The 23,206-nt window shown below is 48.1% G+C and overlaps 1 protein-coding gene across 5 annotated transcripts; it reads right to left on the minus strand.

Annotated features, from left to right (window-relative positions):
* Positions 1-4,859: 4,859 nt before the first annotated feature.
* LOC6635594 (tetratricopeptide repeat protein 28) lies at positions 4,860-23,180 on the minus strand. Of its 5 annotated transcripts, none has more exons than XM_032439946.1 (7): positions 22,985-23,180; positions 21,541-21,737; positions 17,336-17,513; positions 9,598-12,835; positions 7,844-9,527; positions 6,986-7,713; positions 4,860-6,920 (listed from the first exon to the last, which is right to left on the minus strand). In XM_032439946.1, the coding sequence occupies exons 3-7, from the start codon at positions 17,471-17,473 to the stop codon at positions 5,158-5,160; spliced, it is 7,551 nt and encodes a 2,516-aa protein (XP_032295837.1). In that variant the 5' UTR covers positions 17,474-17,513; positions 21,541-21,737; positions 22,985-23,180; the 3' UTR covers positions 4,860-5,157. The 5 variants fall into 5 exon arrangements, with proteins under 5 accessions (XP_032295837.1, XP_032295838.1, XP_032295840.1 ...); XM_032439947.2 differs by having other exon boundaries at positions 23,120-23,167; XM_032439949.1 differs by lacking the exon at positions 21,541-21,737.
* Positions 23,181-23,206: the final 26 nt, after the last annotated feature.

Here is a 23,206-nt window from a genome sequence, read left to right on the forward strand (position 1 = left end):
AGAGCATAGTGCTTTTAATTGGAGCAAGAGCAAGTCCATCGATTGCAGCGTATAACTTAATCGGATCGAGTTTGTAAGGCAGGCATCTTTAAGATGCTCTCAAATTTCTTGTTTCTTGTTGTCTTTGGAGGATTCGTTAGCGATTTGCACAAACAATAAAAACAAACAATTATTTGCACACTTATAGAATTAATCAAGGAATATTTACGTAAACACATAGATACTTACATCATTTATACTAGAAATATTAATGTGTGTTTTTTTAAATTATTTATTTTTTTATTTGTTTGTTTCCTAGTTTATGAGTCTTTGAATTGCGTCAAATTCTATAACGAAATAACGCACTGGTATTGGAATATTGTATATACTATAAGCTCGGAATTGCATAAGCCTTGACCGATTAGCTCAAGGTCGTCCTAAACGTGACGCCCGCCTTACTGTAATCACAACTTTGATCTTAAGAATAGTAATTTAATTTCATATATATTTATTCATATATTGTGTTATGAGTGGGGGTCTGTCTCTAGTCTTATATCCTAAAGCAATGAGAAATGAATAATAATAGACATAAGAAAGCTGCGCTTATCTCATAGAGCGGGAGATACATTATCCATCAGAACCTGAATCGCCTTACTTAAGTCCGCTTGTCTGTTTGTATTTACGCATCAATCTTAAAAACTACAAGACAAGGAGTTAATATAAAAAATATATCTGAATTTATTACCACATTTTTAAAATATTGATTTCGAGACACTCTTTTTTAAGACCTTTTATAAGACCTTAAAACACAAAACATCTCCCTCGCATACTATGCACCGATTATAAGTATTTCACTTTCTTTTATATTTTCCCCCATTCCTAATAAAACCTTCAATAAAATCGTATACTTTAAGGTGAATCCAGGCGTTTTTGTGTATCCAAAAACTGAACATTTCAAAAGGATCGGACTTTAAATACCGATGCTATATATGCAAAATTGCATTTTTACAGTGTGTTGCTGGAAGAAGAAAAACAGAGTGGGTAAGTCTGTCTTTTTGTGTATATACATAAATATAAATATAAATCAGTGTATCTGATAGTCGGGCATTTAATGCTGGCAGCAGGCTATTTTATATTTATCTGCTTGCGAGCCGTTGATGGTGGGTGATGGGTCACGTAAGCACAAAGTAGTACAATTAAGCAACGACTACTAAATTTCTATAAGTAGAATTCTTGATGAATTAGAATATATAGTATGTATACTTTATGCGCTGTTTTAAATACGCCTGCGTCTGTTTTGTTGGAAAGCTATGCTATGGTCTTCGATAGCGTTTGGCGTCACCTTGAACAAATTTGACGCAAGGGCAAGTGCTCCGGATTCCTGCGTACAGGCGTACAGACGTACCTCCAAAATCGCAATAATCTAAGTACATCGTCATCAAGCGCTGAATTAATGTGCCATCAAGGGGGGGATCGCCTCGAGAAAAGTTATCAGTCGGCGCGGCAGCATCGGCACATACATGACGTCGGTCCCCTTCTCCGACGCCGGACTCTGACGCCTTCGAGCATCGCACACGTTGCCAATGAGCACTGGGAATGCAATGCGCGATTGCGCCCACGAAGGGGCGGGCTGATCGGGCCGGCAGCAGGCGATATTTGGACGGCTGTTAGGCCGAGGGGTTTGCTTCTCTGCGACGCAGTACCGGTACTAGCGACGTTGTCATAATCATAAAAAAAGGTCAATTTGTAATGATCGAGTGCAGGGTGGCAATAAATCTTATCAGTTAATAGGCACGTGCCCCCAGTCCATTACATTACACTATGCCACAGAATGGGGAAAATCGATTGAATCTAATCTTCAGCAAATAAATGCTCCTAAAATCTATAAATATTATTGCGAGTCATTTTACTTTTGACATTTTTTTTAACAACACAAATTAATTTTGCTACATTGAGGAAATATCTTTATTAATTATATAGTATATTAATTTCAAAAAAAAAAAAAAAAATTGTCAACCATTTTGGGATCTCCCAATTTATGACTGTATATAGATTGTGCCATAGTAACCAGGCCATTCTCAAGTGTTTTGTTGCATAGTGCTGGAACAAACGATACGAAGTGTTCACGAGATTTTTATATATTTGGGGTGTCAAAGTCAATGGAAATGTTTTATAATATTTATATATGATGTTGTTGTCAGTTAATAGAAGGCAATGCCAGTGAAAACGGCGCTGGATGCGAATTCTAATAGCAAATGGAAAATGCCCAAGTACGGGCAATTAATACAAACGGCCGTCTGAATAATAGTATACTAATATGATTTTCCATTATAGAAATTTGCAATTAGTAGACTTTCTAGACGAAAAAGATGACACATATGGTGTGCTTATATGCAAAGTTCAAACAATTTCTCTATTACTATACATTCAGTGCAATCCTCGGTAGATAAGTTATCTAAATGACCCACTCATTTAGGCAATTGAGCAACGGGGATCCGGGTTCGAATCCCAAGCTAGTTTGTGGATGCTACATTGCCCTAGTCCAAGGCCATAATTGATCAAGATATTTATGAACCTAGGTGGACAGTTTGTTACTATAGTTTATAGCTATATAAGTATAAGCCATAGTCAAACTGTATATATATATATAAATAAAAATATATATATATATATATATATATAATAAAAATAATAATAAAAATAAAATAATAAAAGGAATAATTAAAAATAAAAATTATAAAAGGAATAATAAAAATGATAAAAATAATAATTATAAAAATAAAAAACCATAATATGGATAACAATAAAATATAAACATTTAGACCAAAAATCATTTACCAAATGAATAACAACATGTGCAAGTGTTTCGAGGCCATTCGGTGCCATAACCACCATATCAATCACTTTAATGAATACGGCCAGCTAATTAAATGATCATAAATATAATGCGCTGATATAAACGAGAGATCATACGTAAGGTTCATAGGTCAGGCTGACAGGTTACTCGCGTTTGGACTTGGTCGCAAAAGCGCAAACAAATAAGCGACAAATAAACCACAATCATGTTGTTGATGCAGCTTCAATCGTCAATCGGTTTGCCAGCACTTGGAGAAAGACACAGTCTACGCCGAAGGAGCACAGTGTGCTCTGGCTTCGATGACATTCCATAAGCTGTATACATACTTAGCATATAAGTCTGTGTTGGTTGGGTCAGGTCTACAAGCTCACGAAATACGCTAAAAACTTGTTGTTTCGTTTCTGATTTCATGTCGGAGCTTTGGTGTGTCATAGGGCCGCTTCACTGTGCTAACCGAGGCTCAATCTTATATATAATTATCAATAAATCATATTCGTCTGCTCGCATTTCGTCGGCCGCTGGTCGAACTCTTCGACTTTGTGTATTTATGTATAATGTATTTTTAATTTGTGATATTTTCTTAATAGATTTTTGCACATGTTTGCAATAATTCATGCCTTGGTCAAGTCTGACAGCTGGGGTCTCTGACTGGTCGCTGATAGTTGAATGCAATCGAAAGTTAGATCACTTTTTTGCCATTTCATTGTCTGTGCGCTAAAGATTAATATATTTCCGTTGTATAACAGCTGTATAACAGTTTTATAACAGCTATATAACAGTAGTTAAATTATATTTACGGATTTAGCTGAAAGTTAAATAAGTAACTTACCGTGCTTTCGCTGCATAAATGTTGTACGTCGGTTGTATAACATATATATAACAGTTGGGTACTTCAGCATACACTTGTATACCAGTTGTATAACAGCTATATAGCAGTTTGTAATGTTCCTAGCTACTTAACGTGTCCTTGTGTCGATCCTTTACCAAACATTCAAAAAGAAGCGGAGGTCGGGACCCTTTGATACCCTAGCTTTTCCGGGCTTGGGGTGGGGTTGCTGTGTACGAAGAACGTAATTACATACTCAAAACAAGAAATATAACCACGGCAATCTTCTTCTGCATGTGATTAACTCAGCCTCCTGCTAATATCCGCAAGTATTTATAAGCTTCCGAAGAAAAAAAGCGCATTCTTCCGGATGGCAAGTGGAGATAACGAAGTTGGGGGTGATCATTGAAAGCTCTAATGTGAAGATATATCAGTTCAAACAGTTCGACTTGCATCAAGCACATTATCTAACGCTTTATTTGGTGCATTCAAGTTAAGATACAAACGCATGCTTTTGTCCGTTACAACACAGGCGACACTTTTGTCGTAATCGATATGTGGTGAAGCTATGTTTTTATACCCTGAACCCATTAAAAATAGGTATAAGGGTATATTGTATTTGTGCAAAATCCAAATGAATGTAACAGGCAGAAGGAAGCATCTCCGACCCCATAAAGTATATATATTCTTGATCAGCACCAATAGCCGAGTCGATCCAGCCATGTCCGTCTGTCTGTCTGTCCGTCAGTCCGTCCGTCCGTCCGTCCGTCCGTCCGTCCGTATGTATGAACGCAAGGATCTCAGAACATATAAGATCTATAGACTTGAATTTTAGATATAGGTGCTCCTAGTGCCTGCGCAGATCAAGTTTCTTTCCGATAATCGATAACTTACTCTGTTTTCAAGCAATCGATAAAAATTGATATCGATATCTTGTTTTTTTGGGCAATTTTGGTAAACAATAAGAGCTAGAGTCACCAAACTTAACATATAGCTTCTAAAATAGAATATATATATGCATTTGATGTTGGAAGACGAGGGTTCAGGGTATCCCCTACTCGGGAGCTTCCAACTAGAACCTCTTACTTGTTTTTTCTTGATGGGTCTGTGCACAAGTTTCGTATAACAGCCTTAAGCAACATTTTGTTTTGTGCGAAATTCTAGATATAAACCCAAAAGAAAAATATCATACGAATGTTCACATTGAAAATGCATAAAATTTAATCAGTGGCTTCGTTTAAACATTACAAATAGACAAATGCAAGTGTAGGTGTATGTGTGTGTGTATTCTAAATTAAAGTTGCCGCAAAGTGCATAAATAAATAAATAAAATGCAAATAACTAATGCTAGGATGATCAGTACAGGGTGTCTCCGATTAAAAGACCTAAAACATGAAACTAAAACTAAATGTTTAGCGTTCTATGCTAAATGCTAATATCAATAGAAAAGCGGCAAGTGGGTGGGAAGGGGGTGAGCTGGGTGCTTGGTATCTGTCTAGACAAGCCGAGCGGCTGAGCATGTGGCTGCTGATGTGGTATTCTGCGCCTCCGATTCAGTAGCACCAATGCCAACCACCAGACTGACGGCGCCCGCGGTGGCCAGCACCCGCTTGTAGTTGCTGCTGCATTGTGAGTCGGCCACGGATCGTCCGTCGCCCTCGTCGCGGCGACATAGCTCGGCGGCGAACGGTACACTGGGGACCACAGTCTCCAGGCGGCGCTCCAGTATATCCGCGGTGGTCAGCTCGCTGGCCTGGACCAGGCTGCTGGCGGGCACATTGCTCAGCCAGGGCTTTAGTGTGGCTTTTTTCTGGATGGTGGCCGCCTTGCAGCGGCAGACGACATCCGCGTGCTCGCCGCAAATGGAGCAGATTGATTCGCTGTCGACAGGATTAGAGACTGTGTGGTTGGTTTCCGATTCACCGCCGACCACAGTTGGTATGGTGGCGCCGGAGGAGCTACCGCTGAGCTCCAGCTCGTTGACTGCATCGACGAGCGTTTTAATGGCAGCCGCATTTCCCGGTCCGGACGATGTGCTGCCCTCACCCATGGCGGTCACCTCCTGCTCCTCGTAGTTGGGACTGAGCAGCAGCTTGGAGAGCGGCGGCGCCAGACCCAGGCCAAGGCTGCGCTCATGGTACAGTTCCGAGATGCTGGGCGTCAGTTCGCGATTCATGTGCCGCAATATGCTGTCCTGTATGCACTTGGCGCTTGGCTTAACCGGCGTCTCCTCCAGCGGCTGTTTGGGCTCGCCCAACAGCTCGCTGTCCGCCGGCGAGAAGTACAGGCTGGCCGGATTGAAGGCCACACTGGCAGCCGCCTCTTCCTCCGTCAATGTCAGCGCCTTGCGTTGCCCTGCACTGGCCATTCCGGCAGCAGGGCCAGCGCCCGCTGCTGTTCCATTCGTCGATGCTGGTGCGTTTAGTTCCGTGCGCACGCTTAGTCTGTCCATGAAGAGGGCATGCTCCTTGTTGACCCGTGCAGCCAGTGAGCTCTGTGCGCTGCCCAGCTTAATCTTCGGCTTGCTGCGTCCGCCCGCCCCCAAATTGTGATAGACAGGAGGACGAGGTGGCGGCAGTGGCGGCTGTTGCTGCTGTTGCGTCTGCTGTAGTTGCTGCTGTTGAGCGCCGGCCGCTGCTCCACGTCGCAGCACAGTCGCATGGCCGGAGCCCTCCCAATCTGTTGTCGTGCTGCTGGCCGAGCTGGAGCTATCGGGCCGTCGGCCAGCGTTGGCCGTTGGCACCGCCGAGGAGGATACTGTGCCCGGCTGCGCGTAGAGGCAGCGTATGCGTGTCTGGTGGGCCAGTGCCAGCGACAGGCTGGGATCCGTAACCGGTGGACTGGGCGTAAATGCCGCATCACTCTCGCCGCCACCGCCAGGCCGGGAGACACGAACCGGGCCACGCAGGCTGGCGTAGCCTAGACGCGGAGCCGGCTGGCCGCTGCCCGCCTGTGTGGCATAGCCATCGGAGAGGGAGTGTTCGCTGTCCGTGGTGTTGGCCAAGCTGGAGTCGAGGCCGCCGCCGCCGTCGGGTTCGCCACGTCGCCGCACGTACGAGATGAAGGCGCTGCGCGGATGCAGCGCCAGCGGCGGCGATTGTGTGGAGTTTGCACCTGTGACAGCTGTGGAGTTACCGCTGCTGGCAGCTTGCTGAACGGGAGTGGCATCCAGATCGGGCTCGGCCAGGGATTCACAGCTGCTGCTGCTGCTGTGTGCCGCAGAGTCCAGGCTTAGGCTCTTGGGCGCCTCATGCGTGTCTACAATAAATTCGAAAGTAGTTTAAAAAAGGCCAACTCCATCATTTCTGTCCAGGATGCCTTACCGAAAAGCGCGAGCAGCGCTTGCAGCACAAACTGACAATGTCGGCGATTGGCCTGCTTCCCGGTGCGCAGTATCACCTGATCTGCGCCCACCTCAGTCAGATCGAAGCCAACGGAGGCCAACAGCTCATGGCAGCCGGCGACGCGCCAGAGGCGAACGCTTAATGGCATTTCGATGCAGGCCTCAGCCTCCGGCTTGGCGGGGAACTGGGCCAATATGTTGCGCACCACAGCGATGATATCGTCCGCATGCTCCGCACTGTTTACCAACTTGGCAAGCGCCTGCAGCGTGGCGGGCGTCAGTGCCAGCAGTGCCTGCAGGCTGGCCGAGCACTGTGATAGACGTTCCTCGGGATCGGTTTGCGGGAAAAACACACTGGAGGGTATACCATTCGCAGCCGGCTCAAAACGAAAGCCCACTGCCATCAGCAGATCCTTCCAGCCAGCCACAGGTCCGGCCTTATTTTCAATGCTCTGCTGGGTCGTGTACATGGCGTTCTTCTGGCCGCGATGAATCCGCTGCAGACTCTTCTCCACCAGATGCAGACACACGCGCAACGCATCCCGACAACGCTCCGGCGTCCTCAGCAGCTCGCACAGCGCATGGCCCAGAAGTGCCACCTTGTTCGATAGCCGCACATTGGCGCCGACGAGCAGGAAGCCAGCCCAGTTGGCGGGATGAGCAAAATGCTTTGTGTGTTGAACCGTTTGCATGGCCTCCGCCAGGGCGCTACAAAGGAAATCAGAGCCAACGGTTAGATTGGATTCATATGTTCCCTTAACAGAATCAGCTTAGAACAGATCTCTTGTCGGCAGTGCCAATTCCTCGCATCTTAAGATGGTTTATAATTGCTACTTACCGTGCTGCCCGTGCACCTTGCAGCAGGGCCGAGTAGAAGGCGCGCAATAGAATTTTGGCGGCCGTCTCCGGCACGGGCCACAGCGAGATGAGCACCGCGCCGGCGCCGGCTAGCAGCCAGCCGCCGGCCAGTTGGGCAACGCCACTGCCCGTTATGGGCTCCACCGAGTGATAGGAGCTAAGGACGACGAGGCGTGCGCCGAGTCGCAGCTGACGCAGCTCGGCAGCTGCCAGCGTAAAGTCGGATAGTTGTGGCTCGTGGGGTTCCTTTTGTTGTTGCTGCTCGGCGGTAACCACATCGCCTGGACTGAGCACAACGGCGCCGAGCTTCCAGCTTAGATTGGCGGCAAAGTGCACACACTCCGCGCCAGGCAGCTCTGCCAGCACCGATTCCTTGGTGGCATTACAGCCGGCCAACGCATTCGCCTGCAGCATGTCCGCTACCATGGCGGCTTCCTGCAAAGCCGCTGGCGATTCAGCGGCTGCCCAGCCCCAGCGCTCGGCGAGGGCGGCGGGCACACGCGGTCCACCGACTACCAGGGCTGTGGGCGGCCGTCCGCGATCCCGACGACTTCTGGAGCGGCCCCGCAGTGCCTGGAGCGAGGGCGCCGTCAGCAGAGCACAGCGCTCCGAGAGATATTCGCCATCGTCTCCAGCTGCGCGCAATATGGCAAATGGCACCAGATAGAGGGCACTGTCCAGCACTAGGATAAGCTCGCGTCGACCCTGCCGCGAGACGCTGGCACCGCTGGGCAGCAGATCATCGAATGGCGCCAGCAGCAGATTGTAGAGCGTGTGCAGGCAGGCGGGGCCACGCCAGGCAGGCGGAGCTGGCGCCCGGCGCGAACTGCGGCTGCCCACGGAACGTGTGGAGCCCTGCAGGCTAGCCACGGAGCCCAGTGAGAACAGCGAGCTGAGCGAGTAGTTCGATGAATTCAACAGTTGATTGCGGCTGACCATGCGCAGAAAGCCGCCGCCACCGGCGCCAGCGCCGGGCAGATCCTCCAGCAGCTGCTCGCTGCTGGCTCGCCAGCCGCTGCCATCGCCCTCGTGCAGCAGATTCTGTGAGTTGACGCCCAGATTATCGCGCACCATATTGACATAGCGCTCCAGCAGCACATGACCAGTTGGTTCAGGTTCACTCTCACACTGCTGCGACTGCGAGTGCGGCTGCTGCTCTTCCTCCTCCTCCTCGTGGCACTCGCTGAGCGACAGCGGCAGTTGCAAAGTCTGCGGATCAATGCGCGCCGCATGGAAGCGCACAATGCCCGACTGTGGCTGCAGCAGCCAGGCGTAGAGCTGCTCGCCGGCCAGACTGTAGTAGAGCACGGGCATTCGGCCACGATTCACTGCCTCGAGTATGGCCTCAATGTCGGCCAGTGTTCCGGTTGTTGTTGTTGTTCCGGTTGCTGCTGATGTTGTTCCTGTAACCTTGGAATCGCCAGCAGCCGCATCGGCGCCACTGCGCGCCTTGCAACGCTCCGCGGCGACCAACGCATCCTCGCTGCGCTGCAGAGCGACCAACAGCTGCTGGAGCAGATGATAGCAGCTCGTCTGCAGCTCATACAGAGCGAGGCGCGCCTCCGGACTGCGCTGTTCCTGGCGCACCGACTCCAGCAGCTGAGCAGCCGTTTCCAGTTGTATGCGAGCGCCCTCAGCGTCGCCAGAGGAGCGCAGAGCAAGACCTGTTTGGAGTAGTTAGAATTAGGCTGGGACCCAAATGCGAGTGTGCAGTTGCACAGCTTGGCTACATACCCAGTTGATGTCTTATCTTGGCCTCCTCCTCCGACTTGCCAATGGACTGAGCGCTGGCCAAACCCTGGCGCAAATACTCCACCGCTTGTGCGTGCTGCTCCAGCTGATGATGCACACGACCCAAGGCACCGCAGGCCAGTGCCTTGCCCAGTCGATCGGTGCTGAGCGCCAGCTGGCGTTCGTAGCATTTGAGTGCCTCTTCCTGCTGACCCAACGCCTCGTGTACGGCGCCCAGATTACCAACGGCGCGTGCTTGCAGAGCCGGCGCCGCCAGCTCCGTGCAGAGCTGCAGATCCTGTTCGTGCAGCTGCAGCGCCTCAGCATGATGGCCCATGCGCTGCTGCACCTGGCCCAGTGCACACATCGCATCCGATTCGAGAGCGCGATCCTGCAGGCCGCGTGCCAGCTCCCGCTGATGCTCCAGACAGTTGAGCGCCTGGGCGTGATTGCCCAGCGCGGCGTGTACATGACCCAAATCACCGTAGGCCATCGCCTTGACCTCGGCACTGTGCAGCTCGTGGGCGACGACCAGGCGCTTCTCCAGGCAGACCAAAGCCGCCGACAGCTGGCCCAGGGCACGTCGCGCCTGGCCCAAGCCGCGATAGGCGCGCTCCTGATCCCGATGGCTGGCTAGGCCCAGCGCCAGCTGCAGTTGCCGTTCGTGACACTTCAGTGCCTCCTCATAGTCGCCCAAGGCGGCATAGCAATCGCCCAGATGTCCCAGCGCACGGGCGCGATCCGCTTGAGTCGAGGGCAACGAGACGCGCTCCAATGTGCCCAGCTGGGCCTCCAGGCAGCCAATCGCGGCCTCGTAGTGCGCCATATTGAGCCGGGCAATGCCGAGATTACCGTGCGCCTGGGCCTCTACGGCCGCGTCTCGCTGCTCCTGGGCGCGCTCCAATTGCTCCTGATAGCATTTGACCGCATGCGTCCAGCTGCACAGCGCCATATGCACCGCGCCCAGGTGGCCATGAGCCCGACATTCGCCCGCCAGATCGCCAAGCTCCTGGCGCAACGTCAGCTCCTGTGTGTGATGCCCCAGCGCCTTGTCCCAGCGGCGCAGCAGTCGATGCGCCAAGCCCAATGCCCCACAGGCGGCCGCTTCCATGGCGCGCTCACCGGCCGCCCTGGCCAGCACCAGCTGGCGCTGATACAGCTTAATGGCCTCCTCGTGTGCGCCCGTGCGGATGAGTATGTCGCCGATGTTGCCCAGCGCCCTAAATTTGGCCGGCAGCTGGCCCGTCGCATGCGCCACGGCCAGAAAGAGCTGCTGGCACTCCAGTGCGGCGGCTGTATGGCCCAATGCCAGATGCGCCAGGCCCAGATTGCAATAGGCGCGTCCCATATGCGGCCGATGTTGTGCGTCCTTGGCCAGCGCCAGATCCTGGTCATAGTAGCGCACGGCAGCCCGGTAATTGCCCAGGCAATAGTGTGCATAGCCCAGCAAATGGCACGCCTTGCCCTCGGCGGCAACGTCGCCCAGCTCTTGGGCGAGCATTAGATAGCTCTCATAGTGCGGCACTGCTTCGCCGTACAGCTGCCGGGCGCTAAGGCAGTTGCCCAGATTGAGCAGCGCGCACGCTTCGCCCGCCGCATCCTTCAACGATCTGGCTGTTGCTAGATGGGCGCGATAGTGCGCCAGTGCTGCATCGTGGGCGCCCAGTGCCTGGTAGGCCACAGCCAGATTGCCATGTGTGGCGGCCTCGGCGCTACGATCGTTCACCGCCTGGCTGATGGCCAGCTCCTGTTTGTGATATTTGACGGCCGCCTCGTAGGCCCCAGCGGCGGCATGAGCATTGCCCATATTGCCATAGGCACGTCCCATGCCCGCCCGGTCGCCCAGGGCGCGCGCAATGCCCAAATGCGCCTGGTGCAACTTCAGGGCCGCATCGTGGGCGCCCAACAGCTGGTACACAATGCCCAGATTGGAGCAGGCGCGACCCTCGCCGAGCTTGTCGCGCGCCGCCAGCGCCATGGCCAGCTGACGTTCGTGCCAGCGCTTGGAGGCGGCCGCATCGCCGGCACAGCGCGCCGCATGACCCAGTCCAGCATAGGCGCGCGCCTCGATGCTGCGATCGCCCAGCGTCTGAGCAATGCGCAGCACCTGCTCATGACAGGCGGCCGCCTGGCCGAACTGCCGTCGCTGATGATGGGCGGAGCCTAGATTGGAATAGGCGCGCGCCTCCTCTACCTGATCGTGGAGCTTGCGCGCCAGACGCAGATGCTGCGTGTGGCAATCCAAGGCCGCCTCGCACTCACCCAAGGCCAAATAGACGGCGCCCACATTGCCAATTTCGCGGGCCTCCTGCAGCCGATCGCCGAGCTGCTTGAAAAGCTGCACGCACTGCTTGTGCGAGGCCAGGGCATTGGGATAGTCACCGCTGGCGGTGTACACATGGCCGAGCGATGTTAGCGCCGAGGCGGCTGCCTGTGTGTCCTTGCACTTCATGGCCAGCACCAGCTGGTAGCGATGCGCGGTCAGTGCCTCCTTGTAGGCTCCTTGACTGAAGTAAGCGGAGCCGAGATTACCATGGGCACGACACTCGCCGGCCGTGTCGCCCAGCGACTTGGCCACGGCCAAATCTTGCTGCATATAGCCAATCGCCTGGTCCAGCTGATTGAGCGCCCAATGCGCCGAGCTGAGCGCACTGAAGACGGAACCGCGCAGCTTTAGCGAGCAGCTGCCAATGCGCAGTGCGGCCTCTAGCACGGCGACAGCTGCCTGATACTGTGAGGCCTGCAGCAGCTCCTGCCCCACCACGGAGCTGACTACAAACGGTGACTCGTGCAGCTGCATGGCGCGCAGCTGCTGCAGCGTTGGCTCGAGAGCCGCTCGTAGCGGACTCTTCAGTGAGGCCTCGACGAGACCAGCCAGCAGTTGCTTGTGGCTGGGCTCCTGGGCCAGGCCGGCGGCAAAGGAGGCCAGCGCCTCACCGTAACGGCCCAGGCACTGCAAAGCGACGCCCTGACGAAAGTACGCCTTGGGCCACTGGGGACACAGCTCGCGTGCCTGTGTCGCATCCTGCAGCGCCGCCGCAAACTGGCCCTGCTTGAGTCGTGCCGCCGAACGATTGCTGTATAGTATGTGATTGCCCGGATCCAGTTGCAGTGCGTCCGTATAGAGCAGCACAGCAGTGGCAAAATCGCCGCTCTGGCAGGCAGCATTCGATTGACGCACTTTCTCCAGGAAGAGCGCACGATTCGCGGCGGGCAGCTCCGGCGTGCATTCCGGTTCGTTCTGCAAATAACACAACAAACAAATTTGCATTACAATCGCATATTAATGTGATGGAAAAAATAGTTTGAGAAAACTGATCTGTTGTTTTGCAAAAAAATTGAAAGTTGATTGAAACAGAGGAACACATATTTTAGACCGGAGTCCATCAAATTGAAAGACATTGAACAGATATTCAAAATAGCTAAAGTTTTGCTGTAGATGACAAATAATTTACAAGCAGCAAGCAGCACAGTAATTCTTCTTAAGGCAAAATCATAATTTGCTTTTCCCAGTCAAACACCTTTAAAAATATGCCCAGCAATATCTTGATTTGTTTAATTTCCATGAGACATCAATAACGAGACGCTTTGCCCCACTGTGGAGCCTCAGCGCTGCGCTATAATTATGTTAAATTGCCGCCGCGCTCGATGCTACAACTGCAGTCGCAGTCACAGTCCCAGTCCCAGTCCCAGTCCCAGTCCCAGTTCAAATCCATGCTACAGGTATGCGGCCACTGAGTCACGTTTCTACCGGCGAACTGCCAACTGGCAACTGGCAACTGCCTCCAATTGCTGTTCCGCCAGCAGTTCTGCTCGTCAAATGCGGAAGCAATTCCACGAATTCGTGGCCCAAGAACTGAGCCACGACGGGCAGCAGCAAACAGCCAACAGTCAACAGGAGGCAGACAGTGGCAAGGAGAAGTGTTGAAGTCTGAGCCTTTTTTGGCATAAGATACGCCATGGATGGCGAACCCGAACGAAAACGGGAACGGGAACGGGAACGGCAACGTAACCAAGGCTGAGGTTGAGGTTGAGGACGAGGACGAGGCCGTGACAAGAGCGTAGAATTTTTACATATTTTTGAGGCAATTAAATGGAATGAGTATGCAAATGCATTAGCCCCAGCTTCAAGACACAAAAGCCAAAGCCAAAAACCGAATCCAAAACCGAGACCAAAGCGATGAGCTCTTTCCTAGAAAACGTGCACAGCAAGTGCCAAATGCCAAGTTCCAAGTGCCGTTGTCAAGGAGTGAAACGAGGAGGGGTGAGCGGATGGCTGCCCAGTTGGGGCGTGGGTTACGGATAACGTGCTTAGATTAGCCCGCTGGCTCGCTGTCGTTGTTGTTTCTCTTGTTGGTTTTTTTTTTGTTTTTGGGTCCAGCCAATGCGAATAAATCAACTCGTCGATACATGCAGCACTCATACGTGCGCATAGATACTCGCACAAGTGGCAGCCACGAAATGTATCTGACAGATGCAGAACGAAATTTATGTTTTATGCAACCATTAAGCGCACCCGTGCCCCCGTCAAGCGGCCGTCCACTCGCACCCGATAAGCCAAATGAAGTGGGCGTTACAATGGCAGAAGAAGAAGTGGAATATAACAAATAATCAAAAATAAAAACAAAAGCAAATACTCACGCACACACACACACACGCAGGGCACCGTCGAACAACTTTAAAAACCACTCGAATAACTTGGCAAAATGAAATTTTTGCACAGCGTTGGCGTTGCTGGCTCAGATCACAGCGAACAGATTGGCCCAAGACAGTCAGCCAATGGTCAAAGTTAAATAAACACGCACCAAACATGCCCATGCTAACCCAAAGACAGACAGATAGACGCACCAACGGCCAGATCAACCGTCTAAGGCCAAGCCGAGCGGAAGGGAGCGGCGTTTCATATTAGCAGATATTATCGTTCCAGCTAAAAGTAATAATAACTGACAGCCACTACGAACTGCGAGCGTGCCGAAATGCCAACAGCTTGACCTTAGAGTTTAGCCAAGCCAAGCGGTAAGCCACGGATACGCCTGAATAAACTGCACCTGATATCAATTAATGCCGGATTCTATGCAGAAATTTAGCGTTCCGAGCAAAAAACTGCGCTACGGATAAGTTTGCTTAAGCTGCATATGCTGCTGATTTCAACATTTTTATACAAACACCAACTTGAGTCAAAAACTAGCTCATCAGTTAATGCAGGAATTTCACTTTGAATTGGCTAAAGCACGGATAAGTTGCAAATACTTGTGATTCATTACCATGGTTTACCAAGGCGAAGATAGCTCAAATTTAACTGTTATATCACCAGTCACGGTTTTTATTCAGGTAAATAATTTCTATGCTTAACCACGGATAAGTTTCAAGTGCTTGTGATTGCAACTTTTGCATGTCTATAAGCATTTACGTTGACGTTTATCCAATATTACATCAAAAACATTGTTCCTAGATTTAAATTTAAAAAACTTATTTGACTTTTATCCAACGCACGGGTTTTGTCGCGGATAAGCTTTAATTAGCTATAAACCTTTGCCCTATTGAGATCGTTCTATATATATATATATGTATCTAGAGATTTTCCTTGAAATAGTATAAGAGCTGCAGGCAAACGCATTTCAGCGTGTATTATTTGAATGCGCAGTATTAAGTAAGCGACAACCGACTCGGTAATTCCTGGCTCAATCGGCTTACTTGTCAGAGAGACTGTTGGGACCCTTGCGCAGCGCGTTGCATGCTTCGTGCTGTGTATCAATTTAGGGATTGGCGCCCAAATGCCACATAGAGAAGTCATGTAAGCTGATACGTCTGCTATCCCGCTTCAACAATTCCAACAAAAACAACGCCAGCCAAAGAGCTTATATTTAGAAAAATAGTCAAAGACGAGTAAGAATCTTGTAGCAAGAGGCTGGCAGCGAAAGAGGGAGAGAGAGAGAGAGAGAGAGAGCGCGGAAAAGATAGAGAGAGGAAGAGAACGCGCAGAGATCGGGGCGACCAGGAATGTGTAAGAAAAAAAAAAATCAACCAGCGATTCGAGAACTGGTCGCGCTTCGGCTGCCGCCAGCCTGTGCCTGGGCGGACAACAGTGCAAAGCCTAAAAAAGAGTAAAGAAAAAAAGTGGCACCCAAAGATGCAACCAAGCAGCAGCCGCAGCAGCAGTTGGCTTCAAGTTTTGGCCTGCCATGCCACATGCAACTTGTTGAACTGTGTGTGCGTGTGGAGTGGTGGGGCGGGGAGCGATCTGTGGCAAGTGGCAAGTGGCCAGAGCCATATGTGAGGCAGGGACACACCGCAAGCGTCCCGACGGCCCATCGATAGAGTCGCCGCATTGGAATGCTAACAATTTCACGATTGCTTGTGGCGCACATTGGCATGTTTTGTGCTTAAGTCAAGAATTTTGTTGCAATTTAACGCGTAATAAAATAATTAGCTGTTGCTTTTCGTTCACGGCCTCGTGTTTAGGTCCCCCCCACATACACATAAATTTCCGTGATTTTCTATCCGGCTGCTGCCGAATGTGCTTAGCGCAGCCGGATAACAAACACAGATATTATCCACAAGCTAAACTAAGCTGCCTAAAAATTGCACAGAGAACCAATTTGCTGGCATCTAGTTGCCCAGACGAATGCCCAAGCTCAAGCGTAAGCCCCGGCGGATCAGTCAGTCAGCCAGCTCGAGAGACAGACAGAAGGACAGACCGACAGATAGTCAGACAGCAGCAGGATGCTTCTAAACATGCGCCTGAAACTTATCCAACAACGTTGACGTTGTCGTCCTCAGACTCAGTCTTAGTCCCGGGTTCAGTCTTAGGCTCAGTCCCAGCCTCGACGTTGTCGCTGTTGTCGTCGTTGTTGCCCATGACATGACAGCGCGGAATATGATGAAAGGGCCTAGGGTGTAGTCAGAGCTGGAAAAGGGTTTGTGTGTTTGGCGTTTTTATCTCTGCGCTTTGTTTAATTTGGCGTGTGTTTCATTGTTGTTTCTGTTGTTGCTTAGCCCTTTTGTTGTCTCGCCGCTCAGTTAATCAACATTGAAATCATTTTGCCATCTTTTTGATTATTAGCGCTTGCTTCGTTGATTGTTTTTTTTTTTTTTTTTTTTTTTGTTGCTTTTCGTTTTCTTTAGCTGGTTGTAGTTGTTATCTGTCTTAATTTTCAAGCGCACTGGTTGATTAAGTTTCTGTGAAGGTCATAAATAATTGTCATGGTGTATAAATTGGGAACTTGAAATGCATGCATGATCAACAACAGCAGGCATGATCAGCGCACGGCCACTGCAAATAGAGATAAAGTCAATGCGACTTTCCATTGAGTTCAGGCTGCAGCTGTTGAGAGATCTGATTGTAGAGACAGGCGGCTATGAAAATTAAAGCCAGCGAGCATAAGTTGCACTTATGCGGGCTTATCCGCTGTTATCCGGCATTATCCGTTGTTATCCAACACTAAAATTACCCTTATCCGGCCTTATTCGTTTCATCAGACACTATTAGCAGCTTACCAAAAGTGCAGAAGTGAATTTTAAGCAACTAAAATTGGCATGTCCCAAAACAACTGCAAAATTCTGCATCTGAATAGCATAAAAATGCACACTTAAATTCTGTATACCTTTCAACAGAGTTGCCTTGCTATAATTTGCACCGCCCTGAAACCTGTTATTTCAGCATTTTCCATTTCCATTCACACTCAATCCGAGTTCCCATTGCCTTTACAATACACATTACGATTCCCATTCTCAGGCTTACCTCGGAGAAATCCCGCTGCGACATTTTGTTCAATAGCTGCTCGCCAACAGCAAGTTTGCCATTGTTCTCATTATTATTTGCATGATTATTTGCATTAAAATTTAATGGCAAATTTATAAGATTCTCATAATTCGTCATTTGTATGCAAGAACCATCAAAGCGCCTTTAGCATGCCGGTCTGTAAGAAAACAAACAAATGTATCAGAGAATTGAAAATAAATGAAACAACGATTTTGAAAGAATGTGCGAATTGAAAGACGTTGATATGATGCTGTACTAAGCCTGGCAATGGGAGAATCAAACAAAACTTTCAAATACTCCAACGAGAGAATTCTAGAGAAGTCTGCCTGCTGCTGACCAAACGACGTCAACGACGAACTGCTCTTATGCAAATTCAGGCCCTGCCGCAGTCACATAAACTTGACAATTGAATGTGGCCATAAATTTCTCGGACCTCAGACGTGTCGTCCACGCCAGCGGCACAGTGGCCATAACTGTGTGCGAATTCTGCCGCTTATTGGCCAGCGGCGCCTCAGTATCATGACCATCGGCCCATTCCCAGTCTCCGACTCTGGCATCGACTCGATCCCAATGCCAGTCTCTCATTCATTCTCAATACCAGTCGCTAAGCAGCTGAGCGGCTGCTCTGGCTTCTTGTGAAAACACATTGTATATTTAATTTGTTATCATTTAATTGGGTTTGGCGGTAGCTGTCGACGTTTTTAGAGAAAGTTCACATTAGCCAATTTAATTAAAAGCCAAATGGCCACAATGTAAAATTGGCCAAATCACTTTAATCTCCATTTCTTTAGTACCGGGAATGGTATTGACGACTCTGAAGAGTGTTAAAACTGTTTGTCTTTGGATGTACATCAAATGGGTGTTGCTGCGGTCCGCGGTCCGTGGTTCGTGGTTACTGGCTGTTGGCTTTGGTTTCATGGAAGCCGTAGCTGTGTGCATATAGTCTAGTTTTGCATGTTAATTGAAATGTTAGGCATAATGTCGCACAATGACAAAAGACTTGAGCGACAAACCTGAAATGCCGCACACTGAACAGAAGACTTAGGACACAAACTTGTTGCGGTTTATTAATGATATGCAACGCTCGATAAAGAAGGGCTTAGCAAGCATTATTTCTTGCTCTATTAACATTATAATTAAATATTATTTCATAAGATCATTCATTTGCATGCACATTCACATATTTATTCATTTCTCTTAATATTATCTAATAGTCTTTTGTTTGGGCTTTGGTGCTCGGACTATTTCCGCCAGAGAATTCATTGAGCGCCAAGCCATAAAATACATTTTGATTTTCTGTTTATTCTATTCTGATGGGATTGGCGTAAAATGCTTATCAATTGCGCCGCCGTCTCCTTTTTTTTCTTTGATTGTTTTTCGTTCCTTTGCGGCTGCCTTTTGCGCTGAGTTTTATATTTTTCATATTCATTTCTTCTTTTTTTAACGATTACGAAGCCCGGCTTCATTACAAATGAGCTAATTTAGCTACATTAATGGCTTTATAATTGTACTTTGCCCGCTCGCTTTTATGGCCGATCAAGTTCGAGGGGAAAAAACGGAAAGAGCGTCAAGCAACTGAAACTATTGTACAGCACTCTTTGATTGTGTCGGCAAAAGTTGATCAAGTTTAGTTTTTATTTTCATATATTTTTTTTTGCCCAGCTGTATATATTTTCAACTACGTTCGTGCCCCGAGTCTTTGACTGTATTTTTTTTTGCTCAACGCGCAAAAATAAAGCCATACGGGAAATGAATCCCCTTAAACACACAACTTTGCAATACGTCTCGTTTTAAAACTTAATTTGTTGTTGTTGTTGTTTTTTTTTTTTGCTAAATTGCTAAGCAAAATGAAGCAAAATCTTCTGGGGCAAACAAAGAAGATAATTATACGCCTGCTCGTCGCTAAGATCTAAGCACTTGATCCTACTTTATTGTGGCGCAAATGTAACCTTGACTTACAGACATTCTTTCCTCATCTGGCAAATCTGAAAAAAGTTTTTTACGTGTCCTGGTAAGAAAATCATGTCCAGGGCGGCCAACCCGTTCAGCCCTGACAACAGCAACAAATGGGCTTTTGGGTCTTCGTTGTTGTTGCAGCTCTACACCCTCGTATATTTTACCTTCGCCTGAGACCAAAGTGTGGCAACAGTGTTGCGCGTTGGCGACTTCGTTGGCGGTCGTTCAACGAGCACAAAACACAGCCCTGGGCATTAGCATCAGCAAAAAAATCTGTCGGACTGAGAAGAAGATACCCAAAACTTGGCAGGAGCAGAGGAGCGGACGAACTGAGTCTTTATTACAACATCTATAAATGATTTCCGCTATTAAAATAAAACACTTTTGCATAATTTTTCACTTAGAGTGGACGACGACAACAACAACAGCAACAGCAGCTCACAGCGATTGAGGCAGCAAGGAAACAGAACAGAACAGAAACGACAAAAAAGAAATTCCTCACGCTTCAGACGGCCGTGAGGCATGCCCGAAAATTCCGCAAGTCAACACGCCTACCCCGATCCATACTGAGAGCCATCATCCAGATACAGTGCCCCTGTCCAAGCTTGGGCTAAGACACATATTAACTGTCCCAGACCGCCAGTTGAGGAGGCTTGTTGTTCGTCATCGTCATCGTCATCAACCTCATCGTCGTTCGCTTTTTGATGATGCCTCCTGCTTGCAACCTGTTGAAATGTGTGACAAATTGGGCGTAAACAGCCGATGTGAAAAGGGTGCCCCTACTCCATCCCCCTCCCCCTTTTTGCCCAACTCTTGCTCATTTAGTCAGAAACGTGGGCGTGACGTGAAGCGATTTTGTTACGTTCCTTTTTTTTCTTCTCTGTACCAAACGATTTTTCAAGGCAAAAATTTGCTTAAGCATTGCCAAAAAATTGAGCCATAAATTTTAAGTTGATTAACATGCAGCCCACTTTTTATGCACCAAGGCGGGCCGAGACGAAGGCGAGCAAATTATTGATGCTGTTCAAAATGTGCTGCCATATGTGAGTGCTCAAGTATTTGGTGATATTTTTCAAAGCACTTTGTTTGATAAGCACTTCAATAAAGAAACTCTAACAAAGCAATCAATTTGTTGAGCATCAAGTGTGCGTGTGCCTGTGAGTGTGATTGTGTGTGTGTGTGTGTGTACGTGTGTGTGTGTGCTGCTCAGGGCAACTGAAAATGTAGCTCAGTTGGAGCTCATTTCGAGCTGTGTTGGTTCTGATTTTTTTAAATAGCAACGGATTCGTTCAAGTTCGTTGCCTAAGTCTTTTGTTTGCATGAAGAGTGAACCAAAATGTAATGATATGTGTGCTTGCGGTTAATGCTACGATTGGTTGCTGTGGCCTTTACTTGGCAACTTGTCTATGACTAGTAGAGACACTCGTACAATTTCATTAAAACTCATTAAAATTTTTGGCCATTTTGTTGCTGCCATGAAAAGCGAACAAACCGTGCACGAAAAGCCAATTGTGTGTGTGTGTGTGTGTGTGTTTATATATGAAAGACATGTACCAAAATGAAAAGCAATTTTAATGAAGCCAAAGTCGAAGTCGTTGCCGAGTCCGAGACACTTGTTGCTAGTTGTGGCTGCTGCTGCTGCTGCCGCTATAGCTGCTGCTGTTGGCCACATTGTTGTTGCCTTATAAGCTGACGTGCATTTGTTGTTGCCCACAATGCGAGTGGCACGATGTAATTGACATCATTAGACTAAAGCGCGAGCAGCAAGCAGCTAGCAGAGAGTTCCGACCAAGTCGACCAAAAGGAGCGCTAGAAAGTGGCCTGCCAGAGACCCGTTATCAACGTTAACCGTTCTCGTATCCCATGCCATGGCAATGACCCACCGCAGCGCAGCGGCTAGCAACGTTGCCACTCACCCCCTCACCCCCTGCTTCTCACCTTCTTTTAAGAGCACTGCAACCCACCGATTTTGAATTGTAAATTCTCCGAGCCCTTAATCTATGCAAATTGTTAAAGAAAAAAGCCCAATCGATAATGCATTATGGTAATATAATGTGTATGCTATGCTATGCCTCTGTTTTCTCTCATTTGATTTATGCACCAAATACATATGCATACATAAGCGCATATTAAACTTTTTTAATTTCCTTGGTTTTGTCTAATAAATTTCATGTTTAAGCATTTTCGGTCTACGAAATTTTCACTGAAAATTTATGGCCGCCACTTACCATGGAATGTGGCGACAGCGTCCGAACTGGAGTCGCCGACACCGCGACGCAGTCGTCGTAAATTTTGTGCGCCTTTCAGTTGTTCATACACACAAATATGTGTGTATGTGTATGTGAATGTATTTGTATTTGTATTTTTATATAATTTGTTTAGGTTTCTGTATTGCGAACGGCTTCTGATTGTACGTGAGCTTTTTCTGTTGGTAATTCAATTTTTAAAAAATTTGTTTTTTTTTTTTTTTATTTCAAACACTTGCATTGCATTGATGGATTATATGGATGGAATAGGTAGAGGAGTGTGAAGTATGGTCTGTAGTTTTGTATACTTCTGTACGCTGGCTGTTCTATAGATTTGTATGATCATAGCTGATGGTTTTTTAATGTCTCTCAGCCAGTTTTTTTGTAGTCTACTGTCTACTGTACTGAAAGTTGCCTGAGGATTAGGTTTGATACACTGCAATCGTTGCTGCATGACTTATTATCATACAAATGACTTAGGCAACGAACTTGTTGTATATACATACATACAGACGCACGCACACATAAGCACACACGCATTGAGACGCTCTTAATAGCCGCATTTATTTCACTAATTTCAAATATTTGATTGGCTTTTAAGAGTTTTGCATAATAATAAATAATTGCTCAAAATTGTTATTGTCTAGTTGTTGTTGTTGCCGTTGCCGTTGCCGTAATTTAAATTGTTTACTGTTGTTATTTGTTGGTATTTAAGTGTGTTATAAAATTATGTAAAATCGTCTGGTGGCCGCTGCAGCAGCCTTTGAGTTGGCCAGAAAGGCATTTGGGCATGCCCAGAGCCAACCGCCTTAAAGCAATGCACACACACACAGAAACTCTTTTACTCTCTCGACACACACGCACATACACACGTACACACACAATCGTGGCTGAAACAAGTCAGGCAACTTTTTTATTTTTCCTCATTTTATTGGAAGCGGCCGCTGCTTTGGATTGCCTTCCTTTTTCTCTTTACTACAACTACTACCACTATATTGTTGTTGTTGTTGCCTTTTTGTTATTAGTAGCATTTACTTTGGAATGCAACAAAGCGAGAACGTTTCGAAAAATGACGACGACGGCGACGGCGACGACGATGTTGGCAGCGCCTTTGGCCATTGACGTCTTGTTGCGAAAACAGAAAAATGCATGGCCTGGTTAGCACTCCACCGAGTGACAGAGAAGGAGTTAGCGAGAGCAAAAGAGAGGGGGAGAGAGAGCGAACAAGCGAGTGAGCGAGAGGGGGCGCGTGTGAATGAGCAGCATCAAAGAAGTGCGAGATGCAAAGAGTGGGCGACCAGAGCTCCAAACAGATGTCAAAAGCTTTCAGAGTTCAAAGGCCGCGGCCCGTTGATCGCCTCTTTAACACAATTTGCCATTTTACATGGGCCAAAATCAAAACAGAACTTGACACAAAACAACTCACGCATCAGCACAAACACAGCCAAAAAAATTAAATAAGCACTTTAATCCCCGTTGTGGTTGTTGTTGCTGGGGGCCCGTTGCGGCCAGTGAAAAAAAAATAAAATGAAAAAATAACAAAAAAAAAATAACTAAAAACCGTATCGCGTTGCGTTTTTTGCTTCGTTGTTGAACGCGCCGCATGCAAAACTCAACTAAGACAAACACGAAGAAGGAGACGAAGACG

Source organism: Drosophila virilis, chromosome X (genome assembly GCF_030788295.1).
Source record: "Drosophila virilis strain 15010-1051.87 chromosome X, Dvir_AGI_RSII-ME, whole genome shotgun sequence".
NCBI classification, from domain to species: Eukaryota; Metazoa; Arthropoda; class Insecta; order Diptera; family Drosophilidae; genus Drosophila; species Drosophila virilis.

Coding starts and splice junctions, on each gene's coding strand:
- LOC6635594 (XM_032439949.1), bottom strand. CDS start 17,473: ATGACGAATTATGAGAATCTTATAAATTTGCCATTAAATTTTAATGCA. Junction 12,836..17,335: donor CGCAGCGGGATTTCTCCGAG/GTAAGCCTGAGA, acceptor TGTTATTTGCAG/AACGAACCGGAATGCACGCC. Junction 9,528..9,597: donor CAAGATAAGACATCAACTGG/GTATGTAGCCAA, acceptor TACTCCAAACAG/GTCTTGCTCTGCGCTCCTCT.